At 43.0% G+C, this 21,650-nt stretch overlaps 4 protein-coding genes across 4 annotated transcripts in view; 3 read left to right on the forward strand and 1 right to left on the reverse strand.

Moving 5' to 3' along the window:
- The first annotated feature begins 1,828 nt into the window (after positions 1–1,828).
- Positions 1,829–4,543, forward strand: tomt (transmembrane O-methyltransferase). The gene is made up of 3 exons (XM_030778791.1): positions 1,829–2,090; positions 2,988–3,184; positions 4,223–4,543. Exons 1-3 carry the CDS (start codon positions 1,829–1,831, stop codon positions 4,541–4,543), a joined length of 780 nt encoding a protein of 259 aa, XP_030634651.1.
- A 2,009-nt stretch (positions 4,544–6,552) lies between these two features.
- Positions 6,553–8,734, reverse strand: anapc15 (anaphase promoting complex subunit 15). Its single transcript, XM_030778798.1, has 5 exons — positions 8,678–8,734; positions 7,942–8,063; positions 7,633–7,692; positions 6,967–7,104; positions 6,553–6,661 (listed from the first exon to the last, which is right to left on the reverse strand). Exons 2-5 carry the CDS (start codon positions 8,059–8,061, stop codon positions 6,614–6,616), a joined length of 366 nt encoding a protein of 121 aa, XP_030634658.1. The 5' UTR covers positions 8,062–8,063; positions 8,678–8,734; the 3' UTR covers positions 6,553–6,613.
- Positions 8,735–11,325: 2,591 nt separating this feature from the next.
- folr (folate receptor) lies at positions 11,326–14,855 on the forward strand. Its single transcript, XM_030776799.1, has 5 exons — positions 11,326–11,354; positions 11,716–11,845; positions 13,196–13,384; positions 14,290–14,425; positions 14,581–14,855. The coding sequence occupies exons 1-5, from the start codon at positions 11,326–11,328 to the stop codon at positions 14,853–14,855; spliced, it is 759 nt and encodes a 252-aa protein (XP_030632659.1).
- A 2,554-nt stretch (positions 14,856–17,409) lies between these two features.
- inppl1a (inositol polyphosphate phosphatase-like 1a) overlaps positions 17,410–21,650 on the forward strand; it is a 29,980-nt gene continuing 25,739 nt past the window's right edge. The window contains exon 1 of the mRNA XM_030778752.1: positions 17,410–17,722. Within this exon, the coding sequence (XP_030634612.1) occupies positions 17,556–17,722 (167 nt within the window). The 5' untranslated portion in view covers positions 17,410–17,555. The remainder of the gene's footprint in view (positions 17,723–21,650) is intronic.

The following is a 21,650-nucleotide window of genomic DNA, read 5'->3' on the forward strand; positions in this document are numbered from 1 at the left end:
TCACAACTGTGTGCGTGGAGTGTTTGAGAGATGATGATGATGAGAGAGAGACAGCAAAAGAGAGAGAGAGACAGCAAAAGAGAGAGAGAGAGAGAGAGAGAGAGAATGAGTGTTTCAGACTGTTGTTTATATGTATGTGGTAGGTGGATGAGAGTAATCTTACCCAACCCCAGCCACACTACACACCTGTTAGTGTAAACTTAGTCTTCTCTCTCTCTCTCTCTCTCTCTCTCTCTCTGTCTCTCTCTCTCTCTCTCTCTCTCTCTCCCCGTCTCATTTTCACGGCCTGTTGTGTAAGCTCTCAGTAAATTTTGAGAGAGAGAGAAAGAGAGAGAGAAAGAGAGGAGAAAGAAGGAGAAAGCGTTTAGACACCTCGTGGTGTTGCAGTTTCAAAGGCCTGCCATACATTCTGACACACTCAACCCAGTACGGTTTACAGTCTTAGGAGAGGTGGGCTTAGCTGGAATTGAGGAGGACGAATTTACCACACCGGCGAGTTTCACCCACACCAGGCCCTACAGAGAGAACGTAAGGGAGAATGAGATGGTGTTCCGGCGTGTGAAGCTGACCGGTGGACGAGAGCGCAGATGATGAATTACGGTGGTTCTGAACCAGTGGAATGTCGGAACATTGGAACATTCCCAGCTCGGAATTTTCTCTTGGTGTTAAAAGTGCTAAGTCAACTTTGCATAAGCAGGTGCTGCAGGTGATTCCTAAATAATTTAGACCTCGAATTTGATTGGCTGAGAATCGGCCAGCCGTATCCCTGGAGTCCCTACACACATCTCTTCTTACCTGTCTCCTCCTGTACAACAATATTACTCCACCGCAACCCGCTGGCCTCATCCCCCTCTGCTCTCTACCGGACCACATTCAAAAATCCGGCAAGTTCTTTCAGCTGTTTTTATTAGGATGGCATGTAGTACTTTTCTGTTTGATATTTATTTCTTTATTTTGTTAGCTGAGAGGTGTCTTTTACAATAGGGGGAAGGTGTCTCTGGTTACTCTTGCTTGTAGAAAGTTCCGGAAAGAAAGAAAGCATAGCTTCGTACACGCTTGACCAGGGGATTGTCTCTCAGATAACCTCAGCCGTAAGCTGTAGACAGTTAAGTGTTGAAGTGTTTGTAAAAAATAATCGACTTTATTCATAAAGATTTTATCATTTCCAAGATTATTAAAAACTGTGGAAATCTGAAGTCAGTTTAGTTCAGAGGACATAACTCAAAAAGTGCAACACTGCTACCACAAAAATGAAAATCCCTAAATTTGGGTGCAACGTAAATGAAATATAATTATTCATGTGTGGTTTACATGTGTATACTGCTTTTCTTACACTGTGCTGAACTGCCTGTGTTTTACTGTGTGTTTTACTGTCACTCTGTTCTTCATGGTATGGTTCAACTGCAATGTCTGTTGTGTTCTCAGATGCAGTAGTTAAGGTCAAATTCATTCATTTATTTCATTCATTCGTCCATTTGTTTGTTTGTTTATTTGTTTGTGAGATGAGACAATTTGTATAAACACACCAAAGAAAACACACACTCTGTTTCACGTCTGAACTATCGGGATTACGTCCGTTAAATCAGAGCTGAATAATTCTGTAAATAAGATGGTAAGGCAAAAGACTGATGACCACAATAAGTTATTATAATATTATATTGTCATTACAGGTAATTACACCACAGGCAGAACATTCTGTAAGACCAGAGATGTTTGTTTTCCACAGAAGGTCCCTCTGAAATATAGAATCACTCCAAAAGTTTTAATCTGCTGACCTAACTCCATTGATTGCGTTCCCTGTGAAGTTTAACCCCGAAGAAGCCAAACCATGGTGTCTCCGGCCATAGCGCTGGCCTTTCTGCCCATGATACTCACGCTGATCATCCGCTACCGGTACTACTTTGTTCTGTTCTACCGGGCTGTGCTGGTGCGCTGGGTCCAGGACTGTCTGACGGGGATTAGTCGGGAAGAGAGGGCCTTCCAGTACATTCTAACCCACGCCACTCCCGGGAACCCGGACAGCATCCTGGACACCTTTGACTACTGGTGCAGCAAAGTGGAGTTTATTAGCAATATTGGCCCCAAGAAAGGTTGGAAGCACACACACACACACACACACACACACACACACACACACAGACACATGCACACACACACATGCACACACACGCACACACATACACACACACACACACACGCACACACACACACACACACATACACACACACACACACACACACGCATGCGCACACACACACGCGCGCGCACATACACACACACACACACACACACACACACACACATACACACACACATACACACACACATACACACAATACAGAAACACATAAATATGACACGCATTTCCACACGAAGACTAAAGGTGCTGATCTGCTTTATCCGAGACGGTTCTTTTCTGGGCTTCGACTGGCCTTTCAAATACAGTTATAACTGTTTTACATCTGTTTGCCGCATAGCTTTAACTGCTCAGCTTTTCATAGGACTTCAGGGGAAATATTTCACTTTCACTGAGAAGACAAATCTAGGGGACCATGCTGATCTTACGGTATCATATCTTCTGTGTCTATGTGTTGCACAGCTAGTTCTCACTGACTCCCATTTTCTGTGTGTACTTGTCAGACAGGTAACCTTAGCTGAATCACATTTTTACTCTGAAACTGTTTGTTAGGTGGTGTTTTTGTGTATCTGCCAGACAGTTAGCATTGCCTGAACACCATCACCTCTGTGTGTGTGTGTGTGTGTGTGTGTGTGTGTGTGTGTGTGTGTGTGCGTGTGTGTGTGTGCGTGTGTGTGTGTGTGTGCGTGTGTGCGTGCGTGTGTGTGTGTGTGTGTGCGTGTGTGCGTGCGTGTGTGTGTGTGTGTGTGTGTGTGTGTGTGTGTGTGTGTGCGTGTGTGTGTGCGTGTGTGCATGTGTGTGTGTGTGTGTGTGCGTGTGTGCGTGTGTGTGTGTGTGTGTGTGTGTCAGGGTTAATCCTTGACCGGCTGCTGAAGGAGACTTGTCCTCTCACGGTGCTGGAGCTGGGCACACACTGCGGGTACAGTGCCGTGCGGATCGCCCGTTCCCTGCCCGTCGGGGCCCGGCTGTACTCCGTAGAGATGGACCAACGCAATGCCCAGGTAGCCGAGAAGATCATTCGCCTGGCCGGCTTCGACGATGACACGGTAAGGGATGCGGCGCTCTGCGTTGCCGTGGCAACCAGAGAGCGCGTGTTGTGTTCTGGCTGGTGTTGTATGTCTTCTGGATGCACCAGACAAGATCAGAAATCTATGACAGTAACCGCTGTCGGGTTTGAGTTAATGAGTACATCTATATCGCTCCAGATTTGAGAGAGAAAAATGGAATATGAACTGAATTTAGGGGAAAAAATTGAAGAAATAGAACGGAATTGATAGAATAAAGTTTGGGTTACAGAAAGCTGAATTCAGTCCTGTGAGTTTCAGTGTGCTTCCACTTTGCACAGGGTGATCACAGATCTCGCACTCTTAAGACTCTGTGACTTTTTTAAATGCCGGACTAAGAAACAGGAAAAGTGCCTTTCAAATGTGTTTGAACACCGTTTCCAGCAAGCAGCTCCTGAAATGTAAACGCAGTATGCTTGCCCACTGCACACAGTCTGTTTTATGTGACGCTGAATGAGAAGGGCTTAAAATGAATCCCGTATAAAGTGGTCGTAAACATACGGAATTGAATATATATTCTTGTGTTTGTAATCTTTACTTGAAGTATGTGATAATGCACAGTAAATGGGTAAATTAAGACAGGGTGATATGTGTTCTTCATCACTGTGAATGAGTTATTTTCCGATAACTGACGGTACAGCATCCTTTACTCATGTGTCTTTGATCACTTATTTTTCCTAAAATTCCAATTCGGTCTACGTTCTCCAAACCCAGTTCGAATTCTAGGAAGTGGATGGAGATTATCCATCAATTTTGATCTTTTTGATTTCAGCCAGTGGAAACTGATTGGATAGTTTGGTTCGAAATATGCTATTTTTATTGTTTTTTTGGGTTTGTGATTTTTGCAAATCGCCTTATGTCTGTGGTTTGCAGAAGATCTCACTAGCTTTTCAAGTTAAAAAAAAAAAAAAAAGAAAAAACACGAACCAACTTCCCCCCCCCGGACCCAAATTCTGCGCTCTAATAAACCCCCTGCACGTCTTCACTCCTCTCTTCCCCGTTCTCTCCGTCACGTGGTAGGTGGAGCTCATCGTGCAGCCGTCGGACGAGGTGATCCCGCGGCTGCGTGAGGACTACGGCGTGGAGCGTCTGGACTTTGTCTTCATGGACCACTGGAAGCGCTGTTACCTGCCCGACCTGCAGCTGCTGGAGGGGAGCGGACTCCTGGGGGAGGGGTCCATCATCCTGGCCGACAACGTCATCTTCCCGGGCGCGCCCAACTTCCTGCGGCATGCTCGCCGGTCGGGGCTGTACGAGCTCCGAGTCCACCGAGCCACGCTGGAGTACATCCGGGGAATCCGCGACGGCATGGCCGAACTCGTCTTCCTGGGGTTGAAGTGAGAGTTTGGGAGCGGCACTGAAGGAACCTTTCTGTCCTGTTTTTCTCTGCGACTTCTGTACGCGGGAGGGGCTTCGTCCGAATTCCCTCACCACCCTTCCTCTCCTCCTCTAACTCCGCAACGTAAAATGAAAACTGAGGCCTTCCCATTATCCCAACGAATCTCCTTCTCTCTCTAGTTTTCCTTTCATCCACGGATGCATGAACGGGAGCATGGCTCTGAGCCAGTCCCCCAAAGAAAACACCTTTTTTTTCCCCCTCCTCTTCTTTTCTCCTCTTTTCTCCTCCAGAGCAAAGGGAGGCCTGAGGAGCAACGTCCCAGTTACTTATTTTGTTTTCCGCTCACGTAGAACCACGGAGAACCACAAACAGGCACAAGATCTAGAACCAGGCAGTCTGAGAGCTTGGTTCAACGTTTTTTTTGTTTGTTTGTTTTCTATTACATGCAAAGACTCAATGAATAAAGCGTTGGTTAACCTGGTGACAAGAGAACTTGGCTTTATCTTCATGAAGTGAGGTTTCTAGGTCCTATTGGACATCTGTCCATCTGAAAAATATGTACTTTGAACTTCTTCTGCTGTTCAGTGTTCTTGTGACTTTAGGTGAAAACATAAAAAAAAGTCAGGTGGCTCTTGTGGTTGGGTAACAAACTGTATACTCTTGGTTGTTAAAGTGACTCAACTTTATGAAAGTAACCGGCTCTTTAACAACACGTTTAAACCAATCAGTGATGAAATTACCGTCAAAATCGGGCTCATTAAAGGTCAGTCACTGTGAAATGGTTCCAGGTCTACAGAGCTCTGCCGGAACAGTCCAGAAAAAAAAAATTCACAACTGGTTCCCAGAACCAACCAGACCCCTTCATTCCTCTTGTTTACGTGGATCTGAACTGAGTTCAGTTTAGGGTTCAGTTTAGAGTTCAGTTTAGGGTTCAGTTTCCGGCCATTTAGCAGAAGAAAAACAACACTTTGTAAGTTGTGTACACAAAGGGTCTCATTCAAAGCGTGTGGAGCGGGTTCCCTCGTTGTTATCTGCCATGTGTTTCTGTGTTTGAAACGACGCCCTCTAGTGGCGTGACACCCAACGAATGATTCTGAGGCATGACACTGCATCACTGAAGTTTATAAGATTTAAAAATCTGTGATTAAAACAATTTGAACACAAACGACAACATCTCAGTTTCATTTTGTTCATTTACAAACACATGTACACACACATATATTTCGCTGTACTGCACATAGCATCTGTATTACAGTTATATATAAGGCTACAAACACAGCTGACACACAAAATGCGTTTGACAAACAGAATGACTCTCTCCTGGTTCTCCTTTAAAAGAAATGTGCTTTTATCATACAAAAACACATCTTAAAGACTAACCCACTGAGAAAACACACACACACACACACACACACACCCATAGGAGGAGATGTCAAAGTGAAACGTGATACAATGATATTAAGGAAACAAAGTACAATCTCACACAACCAGCCCCTGCACACAGACAAGAAGAAGGCACTCTGTGTGTGTGTGTGTGTGTGTGTGTGTGTTTTGTACAGGGTGCTTTCAGGGCTGAACCATGTCCTTGAGAGTGGGAGTCGCACTAACTCAGACCAAACACAGGAACCAAAAGTCTTGTGATCTTGGGAACTGCATGTCTTGCAAGATTCCATCCTTGCTTACATTTTAACTCTTGTTAAAAAAAAAAAAAAAAAAAAGAAAGAAAAAAGTTAAGTTTTATCTGGTTCAGTCCTGATGTTGTAAGACTCATATCTCTGGCATGTGACACAGGCACCATCAGTCTGTGTTCACTGATTTCCCACAGTAACGGGGTCATGACCTCACTTCCTGCACAGCAGAAAACTACACCTCACAAGGCATGCAGCATAAGCTCTTCATATGCCACAGCAACTCCAGGCATTTCAAACAATAATACTAATAATAACAACAATCAAAATTCAGTCACACGGTTAAATAACACATGGCCTCATGTCCGAGTCAACGAGCACCTATTCCTCTGCACAGCGCCACTTGCAGAGAGATCAGAGAGGTAGAGGATGGATGGGTGAGGTTTAGATCATCCACTGATCCTGGTCTTGGTCAGCTCCCTCCATGTCCACCTGCGTCGAAAACAAACAGGGAGACTTCGGTTAACCCCCCCCACAACAAAAAAAAAAAAAAAAACACCCCAAAATGATGGATAATCATTAGCACTGGAGCCGCCTGAAACCCTGTCCTCACAATTCTGCCTCTCTTTCAGCCTCTCGGGTCCAAAAGTCCAGAGCTGGGGCCACAGACTACAAATCATACTTAAGAAACTGAAAACTGTATAGTTAAAAATACCAGAGAGATCCATGGTGGCAGTCCATAGACTTCAGATTGTCTTAAATTAAACTTATGACCTCTCTCTCTCTCTCTCTCTCACCTCATTGATCTCTCCATCATCCGGCGACTCATTGTAGTCATTCATCTCATCCATGTCCTGCATGTCTTCATCTTCCTCAGAGTCTTCCTCGCTGTCCTCTTCATCTTCGTCATCCTCTTCCTCCTCTTCATCAAAAGTCTACAAAAACAAGAGAAAAAGGACAGAAACATGTAAACGAAGACACAATTTGAAAAAACGGAAATACTAAGAAAACAACAACAACAAAAAAGACACCCATAAGAGGCTGTAACTCTCGGAGAGGGGCGAGAGGTTGATGGCCTGGGGGTTGTCCTACAAAATGTGATTTCTCAGTCAACCCTTAACTTGACTCAAGACCTTCCGATGAGAATCCTGCTTAGCTGTTGTCTTATTGGACAGTTTGGACTTGTTGCTTAAGTGATCTGGCGAGCTGAGAATTCTTGCTGTGCAGAACATCTCTCAGTTTGAAGTCTGACATAAGAGGATATGTGTTGAATTCAAGCAGTCCCCTGCACTGTGAAACCCCACTGATACGGATGAGCTTTCAAACTCCCAGATATCCCAGCCAAGGCTGCTACCCTCTTACATCACAACCATGCATCCAAAAACATGACAACAAACGTCAATGTACAACAAAAATCTACAACTCCATGCTCCATATCATCATCATCATCATCATCATCATACCTCAAAGATGGGTCTTCCAATGGGCATGAGGTTGTTGTCTTTCTCTGCAATACTCTGCAACTGAAGAAAGGGTGGATTAGTGAACAAACTGATCAGCTTATGTTGTAGTCTGAAATGTTGATTGACCAAACTGAAGTCATTGATATGTCACAGGAAAGAAGATTTTCACTGATCTGGGCCTGAGTGTGGAGGAAACAAGACTGGGTTGTTTGTTTACTGGGACCAGACTGGGTTGTTTGTTTTCTTTGTTTACTGGTTTTGGTTTTAGTAGTTGTTGTTCTTGTTTTGTTTGTCTTTTGTGTCATTTACCCAAGTCTGATGCTGCTGCTCCTGCTGGTGTAGTTCAGCTTCATCCACACACGGACGGTCCAGGTTAAACCAGAGCGATTCAGTCATACGAGGGAACAGAGAGGGGAACAGAGTGGACATTTCTGGTGGGAGGGAGAGAGGGGAAGAAAGGGAGAGAGTGAGAGAGAGAGATTGCTGCATTGAAAATTACATTCTTATCACAAGACTGTTTTTGTCCCCCTTTTTTGCGACAAAATTAAGACAATGTTGCCAGGGAAAAAAATGTGTTTCCTTGTGAAGCAGCTACGTCAACTCGTCAAGTTAAACCTAAATTTAAACTGTATAGGCGCCTCATATCCGCGGCGCTCCTTTATATTTGGCTTAATCTACGCTTAACCGACATGTTTGACATAATGTGTCTCGTCTGACAGCACGAAACGGACTATATTTAGACAAAGTATAACTTAGCTTCACTCTCACAGCAGTTCTCAAGTAATACAGTAGCGAACAGATCTAAAGAAATGTCTTACTGACACCGCCCCAAGGAATGTGTAAATTCACAAATTTAACGAGACTACGCATAACAAATACGAAACAACTGCTAACTTGACAACTGTTGTACATTGTCAGTTAGCCGGTTATGGCAATTTCAAATAGTCAGCTGCCTAAAGACATAGTCGCTGTTTTAAATATCACTGAATGCTTAGAATTCTACGATGTTTCTGGGTCTACTAAACGTCTACATATGTAAAAGTACCTGAAGAACCCAGGGTACTGAAGACACTCAAATTATTCAACAGCAACAAGCCGTGAAAAAATTCAAATCCACTCACAAACCGGATGTTTGTGTTCCTCTGAAAGTCTTCCGACTAAACCCAAGTGCCAACTCGTTCATAGCCTAGGTACAAGATACCAGTGTCCTGGGTAGTAATTCTGCCATCGGAGTTTAGTATACAATGATATCCCATAAAACCCTTAACAAAATCATTTTATGAGCCTATATAAGTCTCGCGACAAAATGAGAAAAAGAGTTATTGTTTAGATGAGTAAAAATTTCGCTGGCTGGAACAACCGTTTTTTTCAGTAATTTCGTTAATCCTAAATTTAGATGGCATTACCATTTTTGTCCTAATCATCAATTTGCAAGTACGTTTTTCACATCGAATGAAAAATATCGAGTAGGGTGAATTCAGCTATATTGGGACAGTTTTTGTAATTCCATCTTGTGATTGCGTTCTTGTCATCAATTTAAAAAAACAAATAAATAAATAACATACAATACATTTCTTAAATCCTCAAGGTGTTTACTTTTTATTTGAAGAAATTGTGTATGATTTTTTTTTTTTTTTACAAAGTGTGGCTCACCATTTTGTTGTAGTTGACACAAAACTATTTTTCAGTGACATGTTTGGTCATTTGGGACACAGGTTCATTGGTGTAGGGCCCTTGCTTTAAATCTCAATGACATATTTCATAGGATATTTTAAACTAAGCTCCCTTCATTCCGTCCTCATTCCGCTTGTTCTTCATCTTCCTCTCCTTCCCTACGGTTTCACCCTGTTTTTCACCCTCCCGTGCACTCTCTCCCTGGATCTGGCTGCCTGTTCCTGGGTGCCGTTCTGTTCTGCGACAGGCCTTAAATTCATCATGGACGGGGGTTAAACCATGGGGTAAACAAAGAGCTCTGTAGGTTACACCTGCATCAGGAGGCAACGACACTGCTGCTTGACTGGACTAAATTCCTAGTTATGCCACTACTCGCACACTAAACATACTAAACAGCCTTTGGATTGAGCTTGTTTGATTGTTTGTCATCGTCAGAGAGAATTACTGGGATAGGCTAATTTGACCAGAATTATAAGGCCTACTGTTACACGCAGTTTGGGGGATTAGCATCAATTTGAAGTCCGTTCATAAACCATTAAAATGTCTTCTTCTGTCTACTTAAAAGTTGGCGGTAGGCTACATCTCTGTGGTTCTGTGTTGGCATAGATGTGAGGTCCCTCTTTCTATCCGGTTATATGAATACACTAGTGCTACACTTCATTTCAACAGCCTCTTAACATTGTCCCAATTTACCTGAAACATGCTGTCCCGAATTACCAGACCATTTTTAGGGACACCAAGAAAATGTCCTATTTTTAAAAAATTGAAACATAACTTCAAAAGAATGTATGTTTATTTTGGTACACTATTACGTCATACATGTTTGTATATCATTTATGTTTACAGTATATTAGTCATTCAAATTTTACATCCTTATGTTAAATTCAAATTGAAGCACAGGCCATTTCTCTTACCTGTTGCTTTTTGGGGTCAACGTCCTGTTTGATGCTGACTACGACGTTACCCCATGTTACATCTGTCACAGGAATTACGTTATGTGGCTTTGGTCATGTGCTTTCACAGCAAGGTCTCAGCACCAACTGCTTTGACTTACACTTTTTAGGGCCGAAGTACAATGCTGTTTTCTCATCCTGTCCCAATTCACCTGATGACCCTATCCTGGGGGTGTTCCAGAAAGCGGGTTTAGTGAAAATTCTGAGTTAGTCAACTCAGAGCAAGTAGTAAACTTCCTAACGGAGGACCCGCGTGGCCTTGTTCTGCTAGGAGAGCGAAGCCAGTTACCAATCTTATTATTTTAATAGCCCTAATCATTAATATGATATGAATGTTAAGTGAATATATTTCTAGGTAGCCGGAATCTTCAGAATCTCTCTGCTGCCCACGCACAAAGCGGCCCCTAAAAATGTAAACGGTCGGCACTTGGACTTCCTGGGTCTTGGAGAACATACAACGCACGTGAAAATCATGTGTGTTAGAGCTCACTTTGCCACCAATTCAGATAACTGAGGCAGTAAACCTTGAACCTTAAGTAATTCATCGGCAATAAACGCTAAGGTATCTGTAAATTTCCAGCACAGTTTTCCCGAGAAGATTCGTGCCGTTGCGTAGCTTTATTGCGTACTTTGTGTAGAGTAGGCTAATTAGAGCCAGAAATGTGCACAGTAGCTGGAGGGGGGAAAAACACTACCGCGGTCATAATATTGTCAGTCTACCTCCTTAAACCTGGTTCGTTGTAAACTTGTTCCCAGGTCAAGACGACACCGATGTCATTATATAGCCCGCCTTAAAACTCACGTATGATTCAAATCAGCGATGACTAAAGCCAACTGGAGGCGCGCGCTCAAATCCAAACGCGTGGGATAGAGGCACTGGAAAGACTTTGCTCCTCTGAACTAAGGTTACTCAGTCCGGTTTATGTCAGGTATCTGCAGGTTACGACGGACCAGTTCACACTGAATCTCTACCGGATTCTCATACTTAATCTGTGACTGAGCAGATAATAACTGAGAAGAAGGTTTTACGACAAAGCGTGCGAATTACCGATAGTTTAAGGGATCCATGGACCGCGGAATCACTTCTGGAAGAGGGTAAGTTTGCGCGCATTACCTTCTTTCGGGTAATATCCAAGGAATGTGTGAAAACAGTCTAAAAATAGTTTTTAAAAAGGACAGTGACAATAGTCTTATGTTTAATATCCTTACGCATTTCAGATATCTGTATCGCTTTATCACTTCTTCGGGCTATATAAGCGTGTTAAACGTATTGATGCATTGAAGTACAATTAAAAGAAGCAATGCGAAATTTAATGAGAAAAAAAAACAGGTCCAGACACGACTGCTATTCATTTTAATAGTTGTGACCTTGGGCTAATCTCGCATCATGTATGTTTTCTCTCTCTCTCTCTCTCTCTCTCTCTCTCTCTCTGTCTCTCTCCTTCTGTGTTTTCAGAGCCCTGTTTGGGTTGACCTTGCTAACTGCACTGATGTGCTCAGCTGTATCTCTGGATATGCTGAATATGTGTATGGATGCCAAACATCACAAGACGGAGCCAGGCCCAGAGGGTGCGCTTTATAAGCAGGTGTGAGAGAGAAAGAGAGAAAGAGTTTAATTTTTTTTTTTTTACCAAATATCTCTTGTTCTCCTCAGCCGCATGTGAAACGAAGATATCATAGAATAAGGGCATATTTAAAAATGTAAACCAATCCAACAACAACAGTTCATTCTGTTATTCTACCAGCAGCAGTGAAAGTGAGAAAGACACTCATACTGGGCATGAACAATGAGCTTGTGGTTCAGAGTAAGTGTCTGCATGGGCGCGCGAGTGTGTGTGTGGGTGTGGGTGGGTTGGTGTTTGGCTGGCAGCCTCAACTTCACCATAGTGGCAACTAACTACCAGTCAAGGGACTATTCCCATCATAAACTGGTGTGTTACACAAGCTTAGGGTTCCCTTATAATAGTGAAAACTTTATTTACCCTCAGGATACTGTCCTTCTGTCATTCTCTCTTTCTGTCTCTCTGCCTGCTTGTCTGTCTCTCTGCCTGCCTGTCTGTCTGTCTGACCGCCTGTCTGTTTGGCTCTTCTTTTCCCACTGTCTTCTTTCTTTCTTTCTTTAAGCATTTTTAAGGCATCAGTTCGTGTCTTGGTCTTATGTCATTAACTTTGTCAGTAAAACTAATTTCTTACTTTATTAAAGTCTTATTATAGGTTGTCTTTGCTCAGCTATCTCTGTGAAGGCTTTAAAGTCTACACTGCATTTAAAAGAACCTGCTATAATTACTGTGCTCATTATTGCACTATTTTTGCCACATGTGGGTGTGTCGCAATACTCTGCAGGTTACTTTCCCAGATTAATCTGCTGTAATTTGGGGAAATGTGTTTGTGGTGAGAGTAACTTTAATTCTCGTAAACTAACTAGCTACTATGCTAGTAAAGTCAGTAAAGTAATGCTCTGTCAAACGCTAACACAAGCATACACACTCTGCGTTTTATTTAGGCATCGAAGTAATTTTGCATGGCATGAGTAAGTTTTGCTCTGAACGTTCATGTGAAAGTTATTGACTGAATTTGTCCATATACTCTCGCTGCTTGTGTTTTAATGACGTGTCATTTTCAATGTCTGACTGCATTTTCGTGTGTTTTAAGCTATATGCAATCATCCAGTTAGAATGTTTGTGCTAAAATGCTGTGCATTTGAAACTTTAAGACTTAAACTCAAAAAGTGAATTGACTTTTACCACCAAAGCCATCCTTTCTCAAGGTATCTGTACTTGTGTATCTTTAACTGAAAGACCGATTCTGAATATTTTTCGCTATCTATGGTTCCTGCTTCCACAACTGATTATCACAAAGTAAGACGATCTCCGTATCCCCCCCCCCCCCCCCCCCCCCCCCCCGCTTCCTCCCCTCTCTCTCTCTCTCTCTCTCAGTGTGCACCCTGGAAGGACAACGCGTGTTGTAACGCGAACACAACAGAGGCAGCTCATGAAGATAACTCATATCTCTACAACTTTAACTGGAACCACTGTGGGGTCATGAGCGAGAAATGTAAACAGCATTTCATCCAGGACGCCTGCTTCTACGAATGTTCCCCACACCTGGGTCCCTGGATTCAGGCTGTAAGACACTGAAAACAAACTAAAAAACCTTCTTAATGTATTATATTTAGCCGCCATTAATCATTGGAATGTGGATGGGATAAACTTCTTTTTTTTTTCTTTTTCCCCAAGCAAAGTTGTACCGTTTGTTTTTTTTTATTTCTTGCGATTTATAGTTTAAAACTTCAGTTATACATATGTACAAGTTTCTCATTGATTTATTTGACTGATGGTTTCTAAACTTGTATTTTCCATGGACATTGTGCAGTCTGCAGATATGACAATAGCAAGACAGCTACACCATTGTGGCTTTTTAAATTTGTTTATTTATTGACGTTTATTTATGTCTACAGCAGACAGTCTCTAGGTAGAGCTTGTTTTATATTGAATTTACATTTTTAAAAATAAATAGATTGATAACTGGATTAATGAAAGAATTAACTGATGAAAGGAAGAGGTTTTGGTAACTCTCTTTACATGCTGGGTATAGGTTACGAGTACAATGACGGTGCGTTTCGACTAACATATGGCCGGCGTGCTTTACAGTGTCCACTAGATGGCAGTATGCTACATCGTAATTGCAAACGTTTTTGTGTTACGAAACGCCTTTGCACTGACGATAAAACTCGCTAATTCTGTCGTCTTTCCTTGCTGTGTTCATAGTCTTTATTACATTACATCTTGTTTAAGAGTTTGTTTGATCTCTGTGAATTCGCAGGGGTGGCGGGCTGTCCCCTTGCTTAAAACTGAAAGAAAAAAAACTGAAACGGTTGTTGACTACAGAATATTATAAGGTCTGTAATGAAAAGGCAAGAGGGAAGTGAGCAGGGTTTCTGGATTTGAGAGCTATAGCTGACGTTTGTGTCATGGTACCTATAAAAGTTGTGATTCGCTCGGGTCTTTACTCGTTGTTGTCATGGTGACAGGTGGACCAGTCTTGGCGTAAGGAGCGTATTTTGAACGTGCCGCTTTGTAAGGAGGACTGTGAGACATGGTATGAGGACTGCAAGAATGACTTCACCTGCAAAGAGGACTGGCATAAGGGTTGGGATTGGAGCACAGGTGTGTGTGTGTGTGTGTGTGTATTGTGTGCGTGTGCATGTGTGCTGCTTTTCTCCTCCTCTCCTCCTGCTAATCTCTCTTGATCTGTCCAATTGATGCTGTCTCTTTCTCTTTCTGTCCCGTGATGGACCCCTCCCCCTACCCCCACCTTCCAGGGAACAACCGGTGTCCGGCGAACAGTGAGTGTCGCAAGTGGACGGACGTGTTCCCGACAGCCAAGAGCATGTGTGAGAAGATCTGGTCCCAGTCCTATCAGTATACCACCTACACCAGGTCCAGCGGCCTCTGTATGCAAATGTGGTTTACCGGTTCCAACCCCAATAAGAAGGTGGCGGAATACTACCTGCTGAACCACGCCCCTCGGCTCGCTGCCATGGCGACGGCCTTCTCCATGCTCCTTGCTGCTCCTCTCTCCATGGCTCTGTTGTGAAAAAAAGAGGTTGATGAAGGAAATAAAACTGGGAGGGTTTTTTTTGTTGTTGTTGTTGTTGTTGGTGGTGGTTTTTTGTTTGTTTGATTTGTTTTGTTCAATAAATGCTGTGGGATTCTTAATTTCCTTTTGTTTTTGTTTTTCTTTTGCTTCTTCCTCAGTTTAGAACAGTTTTATGTGTTTAATTTGTCCAGCTAATCTCTCTCTCTCTCTCTATCTCTCTCTGTCTCTCTATCTCTCTCTGTCTCTCTCTCTTTCCCTCATGGATGATATTGTCTTCAGTATTTTCAGTTGGTTTTTGCTCATGGTCTCACCCTCACACAGTTAGTGTTTTTTTGTTTTTGTTTTTTGTTTTTTTTTTTTTGTGAAAATGATGTGGAGAGAGAAAAACTCATAAATATGTCTGTTTGGTCTTCAGTCAGTAGCATAATTACTGGGTTATGTTTCATAGTGGAGGGGATTTCTTGTTTGTGGAAGATGGATGCCGAATTTCCAGTGGACCACACAGCACATTCTACCCTCACTCCCTCCCCCCAAAAAACGGTTCTCTCAGAACAAACAACACTCAGCAATTGTCTGTGTTTCACACACACACACACACACACGCACACACTCCAGTCATCAGCCCTGTCTCCATCTGTTCCTCATTACTTAAATGTGATTTTCAGGGCTCCTCAGTTTATACTTTATATTTTGACTTGAACTATAAAGTTCATCTAAACTGTAGAACTCTCACTCTGGCCAGTATGGTGCTAGTGGTGGTAGTGTGTGTGTGAGGGAGAGAGACTATAACCCACTATATTACTTACTGTACAGGTAAAATGTTTGGTTGAAGACAGATTGAATTTCTTATGCATGCACACGCATACACATGTTCTGTAGATGCATTAGAAATGTGAGAATACACAAATTGAAAACGCACTATACACATTAATGTGCCAATGGAAAATAAGAACATATCCTACACTTAGACTGTGTGTTTACTGTTACAGTGAAATGAGTGGACTCCCTCACTCTCTCTCTCCCTCTCCCCCTCTCTCTCTCTCTCTGAAGATCAGAGAGAGAGAGCGAGAGACTGAGTGAGATGATGACAGAAATAGAAAGTGATGGATCATAGCTCATTTCCTATAAATATCTCAACACTGACAACGACTACTGCTGCAGGGCCCACACTGTACAGACACACACACAGTCTCGCACATTTATTGACACATGCACACATATTCACTGCAATGAACGTCTCTCTGTTACACGCGTGCCCTCTGTCCCTTGTACAAATGCACGTCGACACATACACAATATGTCGCTCACACGTCCACCATAACTGTACAGTTATATAACGTAAAAACGTGTTGGCATTTTAGGCGTGTGTATTTGTAAAATAAACAAACAAACAGTGCAGCGCTCATCCCCCAAAGCGCGGGCGACGGGTGCAATGCCCCCTCGCGGTTCCTCGTCCAACTAAACAAAATGTGACGTAAACAATTATGAGAAAACTTCCAGGATCCGTTTTGCGGCAGTTCTATAGAATTGTAAATTGGCCCGAAATCTTAAATCACCAAATGATATCTAGAACGAAGTGAAATGAAAAACTGTCAGAATAAATCACCGTTTACCCTCAGACTGCATATTGACTGGCCAATGAAAGATGGGGGATGACACAGAAATCTGAACAGGAAGTTTAGAGCACATTTGATTTTCAGGGGCAAGGCCGATTTTACCACACGTTTTGATTGCCCCGGTCTTGCAAACTGCAAAAGACGTCTGAACAGAGACTGGAAGATGTTGGTGACTTCACTAAAGAGAGCTATATTTGCTGAGTGAAATGAGTTGGGTTGTCTTTGGAAAGGAAACGAGGATATTTTTGCGACCACTTGGTGACACCGACTGTACTGAGAGGATTAATCGTCAGAGGAGGATGTGACCCAGAGACTCATTGCGCAGATTGACATTATTTTAATGTTTAAAGGAGCTCGTTTAATTTCGTAATAATCTTTAAACAACATTTTATCGTCGGCGAGCAAATCTAGTTACAAAACAGCAGTGGCCGAACTACACTTTGCCGTGTTCCTGAATGAAAAACCAAACGAGGAATTGTTTTATCCGGTTTTTAAAGTTTAGAAGTCTTTAAAGTTAAGATAAATCTATAACTTGGTGGAAAGTAACCCGTTCTAATCAGCGTAACAGTTTAATGTTGATGTTGCCCCTGTTGTTTTGTGAAACATTCTGTAAACGAGTTCTGATCACGCTACTGTTTTGCATCATAAGCTATTGACGGTGAATTCTCAGCAATCCAAGAACCACAAGTGACCTCGGAATTGAAATGCTCAGCTCGACACGCGACTGTTTCAAACTTGCAAACTTTTGATATGTCCCCGTCACTTTCGTAGCAAGCCCACTTTGTACTAACTTCTTTTCTATGGTTGGTCGCCCAATCCAGTCTCCCCTGTTTGATTTCCATATGTTTATTTCCGTGGGAAAGGAGACCAGTAGGGCTCTAACGGGAGACTTTCAGGAACTGAGGAAACCGTAGCAACTCGACAACTTTCGGAAACAGTTTCTTGTTTTCTGCGACTAACTATTCCTCTCCAGTTACACTAAGACTAGCTGCGTTCGCAACCAGTAGTTTATCGCTGCTGCCTCCTTCTCGGAACATTTGTCTTAACGACCAGTTGTGGATTATTGTTGAGCCCCGCCACGATGGCAGGCGGCGGCGTATCTCCACTGGGAGCGGCCCCTCCGCTCTGGTATCATCGGGATTTGAGTCGAGCTGCCGCCGAGGAGCTGCTAGCCCGTGCCGGGCGAGATGGGAGCTTTCTGGTGCGGGACAGTGAGAGTGTTAACGGGGCGTACGCCCTCTGCGTTCTGTGAGTAACTAAATTAACCTAATTTATATTTCGCCGACTAACCGCTGATTCCAGCAAACTGGCCTAGTTAAAGAATTTCGTTGCTTTCATTTTGATAACATTTCATGGATGATGAAATCTTAAATGGTTCGGTTTAAGAATGTGCTCGAGAGGCAGTTTATCTGAAATGTCGTTTAAAATTCACCGATACAGGCTGAGGTTATAGCTTAACGTTACACTAAAAGTTATAAGTGGTAGACTAAGTGTTGGTTACAGAGGTTGCTAGAGTTTAAAGATATGTATGCAAAACTTTTTAGGTAATGATATACGCCGGACTTCTAAGCCAGCGTTTATTTTGAAGTATTCAGAATAATGTATTTATCTGTGCAGTGACTGTAACGCAAACATATTGTTTCCTCGTATGAAATCCAAGCTGGTTGAAGTGGGACAGGCAGTGAGAACCGCCAAGGTCACGTGACGCGTGTGACCTCCACATCATCGTGCATAAAAATATCTCGGCGGCAGTCTACACACACGCACACGCACGCACGCACACACACACACACACACGCACACACACACACAAAGTAGTCTTCTTACACTAGGTAACGTCCACATTTGCCCTCTCCTGCCCTAACTTGTTCAGTGGGCCTTATACCAACTGACCGCGTATAATCAAAATAACAATAGAGTTTTCCGTATTTCCAAAAATGATCGGTAGAACTAAAAATGTCTGTAGTCATCCTAACCTTGGTCTTGCAATAAAAAATAAATACCAAGGTGTAAGATATCCAGTCTACTTGCTGTCTGTCTGAAAATAACAAAGAAGCAAACATCTTGAAGATGGCACTTCTGTGTATTTACAGTTTGCGGACTACATGTGTGTTGGAGAATAAGTAAAAGAGCGTGTCGTTCACAGTGACACGCCACGGATCAGATGCATGTCTCAGCTCACTAAGCCAACCAGACATTGTGATTGACAAAGATTTTGGATTGCTTTACCAGTCTTCTCAGCTTACCAAAGCGTCGCAGAGCGATCAGAAGTGTTTTTGCAAGGGAGAGAACACGCTCGTTCACCACCACACTCTCCTCGTACCCCCAGGGACTCGCTAAGGATTCCGCATGCCATGATTACTGACATACACACACACACACACACACACACACACACACATTCGGGTGAGCTTGAGCAGAAAGAATTTTTGCGTCAGCTGGGAAGGAGAGTGATTGTAAAAAAACAGAGAGATGCAAAGTAGTTAAGAGAATGCCTGTGGTCTGAGTGCTTTAATGCATGTAAGTGTGTGTATGAGAGAGAGAGAGATTTCCCTCTAGTTTGTTGGTCCTCTTTGGCAGAATGAGTCTGATAGTTGGCACCACATGAGTATTTTAGGAGGGCAGAGAGAGAGAGGGAGAGAGACTCCGTGTCAGTTCTTTTGTGGGTTAAGAGTTCATGGCTGTGTCTTTGTGGAATGCGTTGTGGGCCAGTACACTAATCAGAGTTTGGTAATTGCTCCTGAAGGCCCCTGTATAACTGAATGAATGTGTAGTAATGTTCCCGAGGACCTTATCAGCTCTGCTAAGCGCGAGGCCTTGTGTCTGTTTCTTTTAAAGACTTAACAGACGGCTTCCTTGTTTCCTTCCCCTGTGTTTACTCCTCTGAACTTTTATCCTATCACAGCATTGTTTGTAAACTTTCTGAGATATTAGAGATTCACAACTGCTTATAGCTAATAATAATAATAATAATAATAATAATAATAATAATAATAATAATATAATGCTAGTTCTTTCTGTTTTATGAAAGGCAAGGCATTAGTCAAGCAGGGACAGATGACCAGGGTTTGAAGTCAAAACCAAAACACTCTACTGACAACACACAGTTGTGTATACTGTAAATCGCCAGAGCTCCATAGCCAATCCTGTGTGTGTGTATGTGTATGTGTGTGTGTGCGTGTGTGTCTGTGCATGTGTGTGTGTGTATGTGTGTAACTCTGTGTGTGTAAGTGTGTGTGTCTGTGCATGTGTGTGTGTGTATGTGTGTAACTCTGTGTGTGTAAGTGTGTGTGTCTGTGCATGTGTGTGTGTGCGTACAACTGCAGCTGTATAAACATAAACCAGTGGGTTCTCAACAAACCGACATCACGAAAAATGGCCAGACAAAGCAGTTCCCAGTAAGGCTAGGTTCACCAGTTAATTCAAAACGATACGCCGAGGACGCATTTCCCAGTATGGCCAACAGATTTAGCTTGTCTGAATGTTTCGTTTTAGAGTGCTCTCTAATGATTTTGCAGTGTTCGATAAGTTACAGTTCATTCAAATGGGAAGGGTTTTCCATGAGTTAAGGCCAACCTGTGGTTTATCTTCAGCACTGAAGTGACCTCCACTCATACGTCAGCCTTGATTCAATGAATCTCAACACATAAACACAAACAGAATTAACACAGTTGGGAACTCTTGTGCTAGACAAGGAGTAATTGACCCTCCTTTTAAACAACCCCTTGGGTTTCACCCAATCAGACTCCTGACCATCTGCATAGCAGAACCTGGATCAGATCTGGAAAGGCCTTGAACATCTGGAATATATGTGACTATTAGTCAAGTACTTTCATTATATATTTAATGTTTATATTTATTATATATAAACAAAAGTCCATGAGCAACCTGTCTTCAGAAATGAGAAACAGTAATCAACACACCTTAGGAGCAGGATTTCTCTGTTGGCTAGACCACTTCAGTTTGAGGTTAAAATTGTCCAATGGGAGATCGATCTAGGTGGGAGCCTTGCAATTGGACAGTCCTGAGTTTTGGCTCAAGTTAGTGGCCTAGCCAAAAACAAACAAACCCAAAAAACAAATCGTGAGATTCGTGAAATACCAGAAAGGCCTTGTTCTGATGCCTTTGCATCCAGACGACAGAGACGGTGTTGGAATGTGGGGGTTGGGATTGAAACAAAAGTTTGCTCATGTCGTGACGCTCCAGTCCCGGGGTCGGAGAACAGTGGACATGATAAAGCCCGTTCCGTAAGAACGCTGTATGTTTGCTGCCGACGGTTCCGACTCCACGCGTTCCTGTTTATGTTCATCCGACAATGGTGTTTATGTTACCACGGGCCTGGTTCTTTACTGTTCCACGCCAGCAGTGCCCCGTGGTCCTGTTACTGTCCGTAATTCACTGTCTCACACACACACACACACACACACACACACACACACACACACAGAGGCCATTGGAGTGTGTGAGTCTAAAATGTTTTTAATTGCACAGCCTGTGTGTTCAGAGTGAAGCAGCTGCTGGATTTTGGCCTGAAGACTTTCACAGACTGAGTGTGGTATTAAAAAAAGGGAGGTGCCCATGCTTTTTTTTTTTTCCTGTATGTGGAACACACACACACACACACACACACGCACATATATTTCATAGGAGAGCTGCTGCAGCATGTGTTGTCTTTGTGTGTAGACTCTGGTCTGTTGAATAACTTGTCTGTGTCCTAATGACGTCGAGAAAAAAAAAAAAAGCATGTTGTGGATTGACTGCTGAAGAGACTGTGGCATTTGCCAGTTCAAACAGCAGTTAAAACATATTAATAGGAAGTGAAAGTGTTCTGACAGGGGTTTTAATGTAGCCCATAACAGAGAATTACAGCTGAAATAGAGAACATTTGAATATTCAGAAGGAAGTACCCATTGCTCTGGGAGCTGAAGCTTCTACTGATTGTGAAGAAGTTTTGCAGTATGTTGACTCCCGCGGAGAACTTCTCTGTCGTGACGTCGCTGTCCTCTCCTTTGGTTCGGTTCTCAGCCGACGGCCTCACCTTCCTCGACTTCGGCTGCGTTCCAGGAGGAGTCGAGGGAGGTCAAAGTCAGGATATAGGTCTTTGTTGACGATTAATTGTGTAGAAACAATGAGGCACAGGGCCATGTTGTTGCATCTGGCACTCTGTCGACCAAAA

The sequence above is a fragment of the Chanos chanos genome, chromosome 6, assembly GCF_902362185.1.
Source record: "Chanos chanos chromosome 6, fChaCha1.1, whole genome shotgun sequence".
Lineage (NCBI taxonomy): Eukaryota > Metazoa > Chordata > Actinopteri > Gonorynchiformes > Chanidae > Chanos > Chanos chanos.

Excerpts from the sequence above, each read along its gene's own strand:
- tomt (XM_030778791.1), top strand. The coding sequence starts at position 1,829 with ATGGTGTCTCCGGCCATAGCGCTGGCCTTTCTGCCCATGATACTCACG. Across the intron at positions 2,091-2,987 it reads CAATATTGGCCCCAAGAAAG|GGTTAATCCTTGACCGGCTG; the intron begins GTTGGAAGCACA and ends TGTGTGTGTCAG. Across the intron at positions 3,185-4,222 it reads CCGGCTTCGACGATGACACG|GTGGAGCTCATCGTGCAGCC; the intron begins GTAAGGGATGCG and ends GTCACGTGGTAG.
- anapc15 (XM_030778798.1), bottom strand. The coding sequence starts at position 8,061 with ATGTCCACTCTGTTCCCCTCTCTGTTCCCTCGTATGACTGAATCGCTC. Across the intron at positions 7,693-7,941 it reads AGCAGCAGCATCAGACTTGG|TTGCAGAGTATTGCAGAGAA; the intron begins GTAAATGACACA and ends CCCTTTCTTCAG. Across the intron at positions 6,662-6,966 it reads ATGATGGAGAGATCAATGAG|GTGGACATGGAGGGAGCTGA; the intron begins GTGAGAGAGAGA and ends TTTTCGACGCAG.
- folr (XM_030776799.1), top strand. The coding sequence starts at position 11,326 with ATGGACCGCGGAATCACTTCTGGAAGAGG. Across the intron at positions 13,385-14,289 it reads TGGGTCCCTGGATTCAGGCT|GTGGACCAGTCTTGGCGTAA; the intron begins GTAAGACACTGA and ends TCATGGTGACAG. Across the intron at positions 14,426-14,580 it reads GGGTTGGGATTGGAGCACAG|GGAACAACCGGTGTCCGGCG; the intron begins GTGTGTGTGTGT and ends CCCACCTTCCAG.